Source organism: Triticum dicoccoides, chromosome 1A, assembly GCF_002162155.2.
Source record: "Triticum dicoccoides isolate Atlit2015 ecotype Zavitan chromosome 1A, WEW_v2.0, whole genome shotgun sequence".
Taxonomy (NCBI): Eukaryota; Viridiplantae; Streptophyta; class Magnoliopsida; order Poales; family Poaceae; genus Triticum; species Triticum dicoccoides.
This window is the reverse complement of record NC_041380.1, coordinates 10,042,730-10,054,439: the sequence shown is the minus strand read 5'-3', so window position 1 is coordinate 10,054,439 and position 11,710 is coordinate 10,042,730. Positions and strand designations below refer to the sequence as shown.

The window sequence follows — 11,710 nt, the reverse complement described above, 5'->3', positions numbered from 1 at the left end:
GCACTCGAAGAGATTTGTTCAAGAAGAAGCAGATGCTTACTCATGACTCTGCAATGGTAGCAGGGTCCCTCCTTCACCATGACTCCGCAATTGTCACCGCCGACCCATTTTCGCCCTGGCGGCCGGTCTGCTATGATTTTTCAAACATAATTCAAACAAAAATACAAACATTTTACATAGTTTCGAAACAAAACAAATATATCATAGTTCACAAGCCAAATAAATATATCATAGTTTACTAGCCAAATAAAAAGTTAACTATCTTAAATACATTTTAAACAAGATACATCTATTGGTTGCCGATATGAGCCCACATATGCTCAACCAAATCATTTTGCAGCTAAATTTGAGTTTCCCAATCACGCATTTGATGATGAAATTGGGTGAACTGTGCAAACATTGTCGCTCATCCATGCTCAGGAAAAACAACTTGTTCAAACTGCATGAACAAATGTGCAGATGCACATTGGACATTTTTACTAAAAAATCTAAGTAGTTTTTGTACATTACTAAAAGTGGTCATATTATAATAAAAAAATGTTCATTGTGCATATAAAAATGATGATCATGTTTTTTAATAGTGTTCATCGTGTAATATGAAAATCTGTTAGTGCCCCGGGTGCTTCCCACATCATCGAACAAGCATGGACAATGTTGTTGGATAAAAGCATTTGGGTGTTGTATGACCCGATGAGGAAATTAGTTACAAAGCAGAAGATGACATCTGGATCAAGCAAGGGAAGTGCAACTGCTGGTGCCTAACGTGGTGCTTCCACGGCAAGGAAAAACAAGCATAATGGCTGATTAGCAACACATGCGGTGCAACCTCCTACTCGCGTCAATCTAACGAAGACAACTCCTCAGGCTCGAATCCTGATTTTTTTATTCAGAAGGCTAAGAGCGGTTTGAATGAGAAGCTAAAGAAGAAGAGAAGTAAATAAGTCAAAGTAAAGAGCGTTCATGAAGTGAATGGTTCTAGTAGTAACAAAGATGTTGAAAATGAAGATGATCACCCATCAACTTATATTGTTTTGACCTTAATTTAATGATTTTGATAAATATCATGTCAACAATCCTTTTTAGAGTAATTGAGTTTAGGCTTCAAATGGCGACCAACACGGTATGCATCACTATTATGTGTTTAGTAAGAAATGTATTTTCATGTCTCCATTTAAGCTCAGAATAATCTCTTTTGAATGGCTCCAGGCCAAGCAGTGAAAGTGGGTTTTTCGATAGGGTTTCATCTGGTCAAAGAAACATGTGAGGAAGGAACAAGCAAAAAATTTTATCAGCAACTTCTGCAGTGTAACCTCCTACTCGCATCAACCTAACCAAGATCATACCTAAGGCACAAGAAGGTGAAGACCAGTTTGCTGAGAAGGTGAAGAAGACGAGAAGTAAAACAGTCAAAGTAAAGACAGTTCATAAAGCGAACGGTTCTGATAGTAACAAAGATGTTGGAAATGAAGATGATCACCCATCAACTTGTATTGTTATTGATCCTTAATATAATGATTTTGATAAGGATCATGTCAGGAAATCTTTTCAGAATAATCAAGTGGGCTTCAAATAATGGTGACAAACACGGTATGAGTCACTGTTATGTGCTTATTAGAAATGTATTTCAATGTCTCCATTTCAGCTTAGAATAAGCTTTCTCAATGGCTCAAGGTCCGGTTTCAGAAAGACGCAAGGAAAAACCATATGTGCTGAAATGGGTTAGCAGCCATTGGTAAGGGCTGACCACTCAACGTGGTCCATCGGATATCTATCAGAAGGTACCCGACTTGCTAGAACACTCCCCTTCAGTTCCTCTGCATCGTGCTATCGAATATTTGTCCTTAACATTTGTTTCAAAACCGTGCGAAATGTTCTTTACATTTTATGAACACTATTTAAATTTGTCATGACTAATTTAAACATTGTGAAAACTTATTGTTAAATCGATAGCATATTTTAAAACATCATGATGCATTTATAAATCTGTGTTTTTTTATATGTTCTCAACATTTGATGGACATATTTTTTTCAAAAATGTAAGGAACACTTTTTAAAATTGTGACCACTTATTGTTGAATGGTAAGAACATTTTTTAAATGTCAGTGTTTTTTCTAAATTGATTCTCATTTTAAATATATCATGAACATTTTCGTTGGTTGTGGAAACAATTGTTTAATCTGCGTGAACAAATGTGCAGATACACAATTGAGATTTTTAGCAAAAAATTCTAAACAGGTCTCGTTCATTTCTAATAGTGGTCATATTACTTAATGTTTTTTATTGTGTGTATTAAAAATGTTCATCATGTTTTTTGAAGTGTTCACTTGTAAAATCAGTTGGTTCTACAAGTGCTCTAAGGATGGCCAAATTAGCATGGCGCGCGATTGCAGAACACTACAAATATTACTGAAATTGTGAACACTTATTAGTCCCGTACTCAAACACCAAGGATGCAGAAGCTGGACACATGCCAATTAATCTGATAAGCTTTCGTATATCGAGTGGTGGTCGCACCGATTTGCTTCGGGCCCTAGATATCCATTTGCTTATGTTGCTCTATGCACAATTTTTTTTCTTGCCTTCTCTTCTGCTGCTCTTTGGTCTGCTCGTCTATTGCCTGCTGCTGCAGTGTTTTTCTAAAAGTGTTCACTTGTAAAATCAGTTGCTTCTCCAAGTGCTCTCAAGATGGTCGAATTAGCATGGCGCGTGATTGCAGAACACGACAAATATTACCGGAATTGTGAACACTTAGTCACATACTCAAACATTGAAGATGCAGAAACTGGACACATGCCAATTAATCTGATAAGCTTTCATATATGGACTGGTGGTCGCACCGATTTGGTTAGGGCCCTAGATATCTATTTGCTTACGTTGCTCTATGCACAACTTTTTTCTTGCCTTTTCTTCTGCTGCGCTTTGGTCTGCTCTTCTGTGGCCTGCTGCTGCACTGTCTTTGCAACGAGCTAATAGAAGGAAGACTCATGTACTTGACAATGTCACCCAGGCCTTGGGCATGTTTTGACCGGGTTCCCTATCGTGAGATAACAGAACAGAAAGCAGAAAAGGAGTTTTCCAGTGCAACATGGAAAGAAAACTTAAGCCCTAGTGAACAAAGTCTCACAGGAATGCTCTGCCTTCTTCCTTTCTCAAAAAAAAAAGACGTAGAATCTTCACATACAAAACGATGTATATATCCCCAGATCTGCTGTATGCATGAGCTATTTTGACAACAATTCTTTGTCTGAATTATATATTAGATGTATCGACATGAACTTCCTTGCAAGAATTCGAAAATATAAAAGGTAGTAGAATAATCTACATTTTATAATTAAGGACATGAGTATTCATGGATTGGTTGCCATTCATGGAGACTAAAATGAAGATGGGCTTCAGCGCTGGGTCTGGCTCCGATGCAGTTGTTTACTAGTTCTTAATTGCTGCTTCTAGTTGCTTTGGTTTTGCCCATCAAGCTGTAATAAGAAAAATTGGAGAACGTTTCTGTCTTTGAGAGAGTAGGTTTTGCCCTTCTCTGTCTTTGAGAGAGGGACATGTTAAAATTTGCCCTGTATGGGCACAGTACTATCCCCATTTCCTCCAAAGGATTCGCCACTCCAGGCAATGATGACATCACCAGTTATATGTAGACAACCCAACGACAAGGTCTTCAAAGCTATAGCATCTTGTGCCTAATATTCGCCCATCACTACTTCCAAATTCAGATTTTGTCTTTCCTGTGCGAAAAGTTAGAGCATAATTAAAAATTAGCGCCCACTAGCTGTCAATATAAATAAGGAAGCAATAACTGAGACACAAGACATAAGGGCTAGATGGCAACGCCAATGGCATTGGATGGTGTCACCCACCGGACGTTGGAGGTGAACGGCATCAAGATCCACGTTGCCGAGGCCGGCGACGGTTCAGCAGGCTCCATCCTATTCCTCCACGGCTTCTTGCAGCTGTGGTGCTCATGGCACCACCAACTTGTGTCCCTCTCCCGGCTCGGCTACCGCTGCTTGGCCCCGGACCTCCGCGGCTATGGTGACTCATCTGCCCCGGAGTCCCCTTCGTCCTACACCGCCTTCCACCTCGTCGGCGATATGGTCGGTCTCCTCAACGCCCTCTCCCTCCCGCAGGTGTTTGTGGTGGGGCAAGGGTGGGGCGCCCTATTGGCATGGCAGATGTGTGCGTTCCGGCCAGAACGGGTGCGCGCCCTGGTGAACATGAGCGTGGCCTTCATGCCGCGCAACCCCGCCATGAGGCCGCTGGAGGCTTTCCGGCGGATCTACGGCGACGGCTACTACCTCGTCCGTATGCAGGATCCCGGCACTATGGAGGCGGAGTTTGCGCAGATGGAAACCAAATTCATCATCAAGAAGCTCCTGACAACCCTTGATACCGGGGCGAGCTCATTCTCTAAAGAGTGGTATGGCACGACGGAGGAGGTCATCCCGCTGCCTTCGTGGCTTTCCGAGGAGTACGTCGGCCACGTTGCAGCCAAGTTTGATGAGACGGGGTTCTCGGGCGCCATGAACTCCAGCCGCTGCCTCGACCTGTAAGAACAGGACTTCGTATATACGTACTATTGCTTCCATTCATGTCAGATTTCACTGCTTAGCTAACTGGCCTCAATTTCTGAGATGCTGAATCTACATGTTGACATCATGGTGGTGAAGGAACTGGGAGCTGATGGCGCCTTGGGCGTCCGCGAAGGTGATTGTGCCCACAAAGTTCATGGTGGGGGAGACAGCAATGAGCTGCAAATCGAAAGCGGTACAGAAGTATGTACTCGAGGGCGACTTCAAGGGCGACGTGCCGGGTCTGGAGGAGGTTGTGGTGATCGCCGGCGGCGCGCACTACATACACTTGCAGAAGGCAGAGGAGGTGACGGAACACATCTACAATTTCTTCAAAAAGTTCTAGAGAAAGCGCAAAGGCTTTTCCTTCCTTTGCTTCTGCGTATGGTCTTTCAATGTTCAATTTTGGGTTTCTTCCGTCTGGGTTTGATGGGCTGCGTTTGTACCCTCACCACGTTTAATAAGAGAGATATATAGAGTGCAGCGATTCGGTGCCCAGGCTCATCTGCACCCGGTCAGCAAAAAATTCAAAATAAATACTAGAAAAATTCAAAAAATTCCAATGTTTTCTCATGGTAGACAATTTATTGCGTGAGATTCGCTCCAAATTTTAGCTCATTTGGACATCTGAGTAGCTCCCAGAAGGAAAGACAAATCGGGTCAAAACAGTACATGAACAGTAAACTGTTTTACAGACCCTGAATTTGTCTTTCTTGACGAGAACTACTCAGTTGTTCAAATGATTTGAAACTTGAGATGGACCTCACGCATCAAATTTTCTACCATAGAAAAAAATGGAATTTTTTGAATTTTTCTAGTATTTTTTATTTTTTTATTCAACACGGGTGCAGATGAGCAGAAAAGGATTTTCGTGATATATACCAGCTACTAATGCGTTTTTCGAGACTAACTTTGACCACATGTTAGAACAATAATATATGACATGCAAGTTATATAAAGCACATCATCAAATTCGTATGTGGAAAGAGCTTGTAATGATATAATTTTCATATTATACATCTTATATATTATTAATATTATCAATATCCCGCCTCTGATGGCCTTTGGCCTGTGGAGGTGCGGAGGATCTCGGCCCCCCGCTGACGGGAGGGATCCCGTTCTCATTTTTGCTAGGTTGAACGTCTTGGTTGGGGCTATGTGGCGGCGGCGATGTCCCTCGATAGCAATAATGCCTCCCACGTCCTATCCCTGTCCCGATGGTGTGAATAGTATTGTCGGAGGATGTGTGGAGATGTGTCTCCGTTCGATCTCATGGGATTCGGTCGGTGCTGTTCTTCGGTGGATCTATTTGGATCCAGTTTTTGTTCGTCTTCGTTTGTGTGGTTCCAGGTTTGATCTTTCCGATCTACATCTCTCTTCATCGGCGATGGTTGCTGCTCTGGTGTGCTGGTCCGTTGGGGCCTTAACACGACGACTTCCCGACTGTCTACTACAACAAGGTTTGCCCGGCTCCGGTGATGGAGGGGCGATGGCGGCGGCGCCTTTGGCTCGCTCCAGTGCTTGTAGTCATCACTAGGTGGTCCATAGACCTGGTTGTAATTTTTATTACCTCTTGTGTTCTCTGTACTCCCATGATTGATGAATAGATTGAAAATTTCTCTCAAAAAAAAATGCAACCTCGAAAAATGTATTAGGTCCTACATATATGGAAGGAGGGAGTATAATGCTTAGATTAGTCCTGGCCATCTCCGGTCCGGCCCTATCGGCCCACCCAGGCCCGACCCTAAAATCCAGGGCCTAGGCTCGATGGGCTTTCTCGTGGCCCGGGCTTGGGCCTGAGTTTTGAGCCCACCAACAAGGCCTGGACGGGCTTGGGCTTGGCATATTGGCATTTTAAGGAAGAGACCCGGCCCACGGCCCTAAGCCCTAAGTGCTTTTCAGGGCTTTTTACCAGATGGGCCGGGCTTGGGCTTGAAAAGTAGGCCCGATGGAAGGGCCTGTGAGGGCCTGGGCCTGAGTTTTCAACCGTGGGCTTTTTAGGCCCGGCCCGGCCCGACCCATGGCCAGGTATAGCTTAGATCAATCAAAATATCTCCAAGGTAAGGTGTGTCTACTCGTACGGCATCTCTAGGCTCCAAATTCAGCATCTCGGTGTTCTTTTGCATCATGCTTGGCTGAAGAATAAAATATTTAGCCCACAGTGCATCTCTATTGTATTGTTGCGTAGTGTCCTGTATGAATTAGAAATGTGGCAGTTAAACGTACATACAAACGAAATGTCATTTAAATTGGCTATTGACACTACACCAAAATACATGAATGTAAGCATATACATGAATACTCAGGGAATATGACACTGTCTGCTGTCAAAAGGGCCAAGGCAAAAAATGTTATATATGTGGAGCAGGTTGCCTGCCTACCATCTACTACTAAAATACATCTGAGGTCACGGTCACCACACGCAGGCCACTAACTAGGAAGAAATCGTATGTGGATGATAAATAGAGATACATGGTCCTCTCAACTCTCATATACTGTATGTGTTAGAGATATATATGTCAGTTTTCAAGTGCCAACCAAACAATAAATTACATGGTTGCTCGGCAACGGAAGCTAAAACCATCCATGTCCATGGATACAGTATTTTCCAGCGAGGGAGAGAGAGCTGCATTTTGCAGTTATACATTTAGGGGTGACATGCATAATGGTGGAACACCTTCTTTACTGGAAAATGGTGCACAAAATCAATATTGAGTTATATTTGACTTCTATTTAATAGTACAGAGCTTCATACTTTCACCATTCTAGTAGGATAAAATTGCTGCAGGTGTTTGAAACAATGGGCCTCTAACGGAGAGAGGATTTCCTGGCGGAGACAGTTACCGGCTAAGCACGCGTCGCGGGATGGTGGTACGCCATTCGTTATGTATTCAGTCAGTCAACACAATCCATACGAAGTACATGACCACTCCTCGCGTTTACAGGTGTACACGTAGAGTACGGTATAAAATTTTGTAGGCCTGAATGGATGCATATGTTGTCCTCTTATCGGTTGGTCGTCTTTTTTGTGACCTAATTTGAGATGTGGCGGCTGAGGCATGGCTACATGGGGGAGAATTCTTTGCGGCCGCGGCGATATGGATGCGGGGACCATCCATTGGATTAATACAATCTAGTAAGTCTACTAGAATTTGTTAACATTGGCAATGCTTTATCATCAGCAATCTGTTCAAAGTTTGCCAAATCATCGGCGGCAAAACAGCAGTATTTGGTAGAACTTTGTTCAAATTTTGACCTGCCCAATTGCCCATTAGCAGCATGCAGTTTCCAAGATGCAGTGCCTTGAGAAGCTTGCGCTTCATGCTTTGTTCCAGATGCAAACAGCACATAAATACATCAGGACATTTGCAAACAGTAGAAAGGAAAAAAATGCGGCAATAGAAGAGGGTACAACATAGGATATGATCAAACGGAAACTCGTGAAGGCCATGGAGGAAATATGGTGAAATAGGGTGGTACCACGAGAAACTCCTTAGGTGATGTCATTCAGTTCCTATTGGAGAAGATGCCATCACCCAAGGAGTCCTCAGGCTACCGTCGTATTTGACAAACAGAAGGATGAACTTACACACCAATGCAAACATATTTGGGTTAGGGGTTATATATAGGGTCTTGAGGGCAAAAGAAAAAGGGTGATGGAAACGCAGAGGGAAAACTCTGAGCGGGAGAAAGTTGCGAGAAAGAGAGTGGGGGAAAGGGCTGAAAGAGAGATAGCGGGAAAAAGAGAGGGTAGGAAAGACAAAGAGTGGAAAACAAATGGGAAAGAAAAGAAAATAAACAAAAAGAAAAGAAAAATATGGTTTGCCCAGTGCCATTTATCAAGCACTCGGGAAAGAGGAACGGAACTAACGGGGGGCAGAGCTTTGCTGGGTCCCCGCTGGCCGCTCCTTTGCCGCGAGCCGATGTTTTTGCCTTATATTTTCTCGTTGGCGCTCGGCAAAGGCTAGGCTTCGCCAAATGTGTGAACCTTGTTGAGCGCTTTTTGAGGACACCTGGTTTACCACAGCCTTTGCTGGTGAGTGTTCGACAAAATGCACTCGGCAAATATGCAAACGCCCGTAAAACGTGCCAATTCTAGTAGTGATGCCCTGCATGATACATCAAGAAAATTTAACACAATTTGCAACAACTAGCTGTCAATATAAATAAGCAAATAATCAGTTACACATAAGATATAAGGTGAAATGGCAACGGAAATGACATTGGATGGTGTCATCCACCAGACGTTGGAGGTGAATGGTATCAAGATCCATGTCGCCAAGGCCAGTGACTGTTCAGTAGGCTCCATTGTATTCCTCGAAGATTTCTTGAAGCTCTGGTTCTCATGGCAGCCCATGCCAGAAAAAATATTTATAAACACTATATACTGAAAAAGGCTTTACGCCACACTTTATAAATAAAGCACAAACCACCAACATACATGTTGTCACAACAGTTCAAGAACTGAAACAGAGGGGAGGGGGATGGCAATCAAAGCACGGAAACAATAGAGGGTCATGCTGGGGGAACAGCTCAACAAGCCCAAGAATAAAGAAAGGTAGTCTGGAGAAGAAACACTATCCAGACCTTTGAAAAGAGAAGAAAGATTACATTCTAGCACAAATTAGAAGGCTAGTCCAGATCCTTTCAGCATCTGTTCGACGACATGGTCTAACTTTTCTGCCATCTCCTCACTCATGTGGTTCGCCCAGTCCCCTACTTTGCCTTTCCTAAAGAACACGGAATTCTCGACATAAATCTTGTTGCCATGGTCAACACCTCCAGTCTGGTTAACCTTCAGGCTAGTAAGATTTTCAAAGCTGCAAAGTTTCACCATCTTCTCAGCAACGCTGGAGCTTTCCTCCTCTTCGGTGAGTGGCACTCCCAGGAACTTCGCAAGCTGCCGAACGACCTGCTCTGGATGCGACTTGATCTCTTCATATTTCAAGAAAAGAACCTCATTGGGCCTTGCTAGACTCTCCTTCCAGTACTCGAGGCAGTGGTTCCAGAACGGGCCAGAAGGGGAGAATCCTTCGCAGAACATATCGAAAGCTTTTACCAGCTCTATGTTGGAACCCTCCACTATCCTATTCTCGAAGTGCCACCTTGACACCAGGGCGTCTTTGGGTTCCCGACATAGGTACACGAGCCGGCAGCCGTGCGAGCTAGTCTCTGGTGGGAGCATCGACAATGGCATGTGTGTGGAGAGGAGCCTTGGGGAAGGGAGTGTTTCAAGGTAGGTGTGGTCCCTGCCATTATCAGGGATCTCGATGAATGGCACGAGGTACTGAGGATTGCTAGTGAGGAGAGGGTGGTCGGTGAAGCTGTAACGAGAACGGTTGGTAATTGTGAAGGCAAGGGCTTTCAACCAGGTTGTGCCGCATTTGGGTTGCGTGGCGAGGATGATGTCTTTGTAGCGGGGCTTGAAGGAGTCCTGAAGTTGCATGATCTTACCAATCAGGTGAGGTCTGCACCAGTAGTTCTTGTATAGAACCATTGGTTGTGACCACCCTTCTCTTGTTGGTAGTGTGCGTATGAAATCTTCAAGGCTTTCGGATGAAACATTTTCAGGTGGACCCTTCTTGGCACTCTCTTCACTCCCTAATGGAATGCACTCCATGGTTTGATGCGGTGAAGTGAAGCTCACAAGCTCTTGCTCAATGGATATGCTACTTGGGTGCAGGCAGTTGTGCAGCTATTAGAGGTGTCTGTTTGGTGATATATAGCAGTAGATTGAACTGCTTAGTGCGGGTGAAACAACCGTAATTATATTTTTTTAAACCACTAAGTCATATCGAGGCAGTTGGTAGAAGAGACAATATATTGTACGGAGTAGGTTGGCCGGATTGTGTATAACTGCACGTTGTTATGCCACGAAATTTTCATCGATTCCTTACAAAAAATGAAATGATTCCAGTCTTTGTCCTGGAGTTTGATTAGATTTGGATGTTTGCAGCTGAAAGATGCTTACTGCTAATGTTTGTAATGACGACGATGTCAGTCAGCTAAGATTAAACTTTGCACAAACGACAACATCCTAAGAAATGAGCATCTCTCGGCTCCAAATTCGGCATCTTGGTGTTCTTTTGCATTATGCTAGGCTGAAGAAGACAATATTTAGCCCACAGCGCATCTCCATTCTGTTGTTGCGTAGTGTCCTGTATGCATTAGAAAAGTGACAGTTGTAGGTACATACAAACGAAATGATATTTTAATTGGCAGTTGACGCTTTAACACTACACCAGAATGCATGAATGTATTGGGGTTAAATGAATACTCAGGGAATATGACACCGAATAGATGCTGTCTGTTGTAAACAGAGCCAAGGCGAAAAATGTTATATATGCGGAGCAGGTTACCTGCCTACCATCTAGTAGTAAAATACATATGAGGTCACCACTGCCAGGCCACTAACTAGGAAAGATTTGAGATACATGGTCCTCTCAACTCTCATCTAGGTGTTAGAGATATATATATGTCAGTTTTCAAAAAGGACGGCCAAGTAGGAGGACTAGTACCACATCTTGTAGATGGTGAAATGTCCATACTGTTGGCACAGATCCGGACTGCCACTGTTCGACGAACTTCCTGACCGATGCTTTTGGTCACAGCAGACAAAGTTTTAGATTTTGTCCGAGATTTCCGACTTTCATCCGAAATTCGTCAATTTCGTCAAGGCCCGGTAAAAATATAGGCAGTGCAAAAATTCCGGCCCTTTTTGAATTTCTGGCCCGGCCCATAGATCCACCTTAGGCCGCTCATGTGCCCAATGGTATAAAAGTCCATATTGAAGCCTTCCAGCCCTCATTTTAGGACGCCGATAATTGCCACACGTGTGGCATATCGGGTGGTTGTGCCGCACGCCATGTGTGGCACAGAGACGACCCCGCCCGCAAGACCACGTCCGGGCGCGCGCAGCCACAGCCCGCACGTTCGGTGTGTGGCAAAACCGCCCACACGTCCAGGCGAACGACCGCGCTGCCCGCACAACCCAACACGCCAGTCGTCCCGGACTTCTTTCGATCCCCAGACCGACCTGCCGCCACCGTCTCCTACCTCTCAATCCCCTACCTCCATCGCCTTCCTTCTCTAGTTGCCATGGCAACCAGAGTAGATCCCTAGCTCCTCCCACC

The 11,710-nt window shown here is 44.1% G+C and overlaps 2 protein-coding genes across 2 annotated transcripts; one reads left to right on the top strand and one right to left on the bottom strand.

The window, feature by feature from the left end:
• The first annotated feature begins 3,842 nt into the window (after positions 1 to 3,842).
• On the top strand, positions 3,843 to 5,006 carry LOC119290160 (epoxide hydrolase A-like). Its single transcript, XM_037569282.1, has 2 exons — positions 3,843 to 4,555; positions 4,677 to 5,006. The coding sequence occupies exons 1-2, from the start codon at positions 3,843 to 3,845 to the stop codon at positions 4,921 to 4,923; spliced, it is 960 nt and encodes a 319-aa protein (XP_037425179.1). The 3' UTR covers positions 4,924 to 5,006.
• Positions 5,007 to 9,064: 4,058 nt separating this feature from the next.
• LOC119289043 (cytosolic sulfotransferase 5-like) lies at positions 9,065 to 10,198 on the bottom strand. The gene has a single exon (XM_037568742.1). The coding sequence runs from the start codon at positions 10,195 to 10,197 to the stop codon at positions 9,202 to 9,204; it is 996 nt and encodes a 331-aa protein (XP_037424639.1). The 5' UTR covers position 10,198; the 3' UTR covers positions 9,065 to 9,201.
• Between the last annotated feature and the right edge of the window lie 1,512 nt (positions 10,199 to 11,710).

Excerpts from the sequence above, each read along its gene's own strand:
- LOC119289043 (XM_037568742.1), bottom strand. The coding sequence starts at position 10,197 with ATGGAGTGCATTCCATTAGGGAGTGAAGAGAGTGCCAAGAAGGGTCCA.
- LOC119290160 (XM_037569282.1), top strand. The coding sequence starts at position 3,843 with ATGGCATTGGATGGTGTCACCCACCGGACGTTGGAGGTGAACGGCATC. Across the intron at positions 4,556-4,676 it reads TCCAGCCGCTGCCTCGACCT|GAACTGGGAGCTGATGGCGC; the intron begins GTAAGAACAGGA and ends ATGGTGGTGAAG.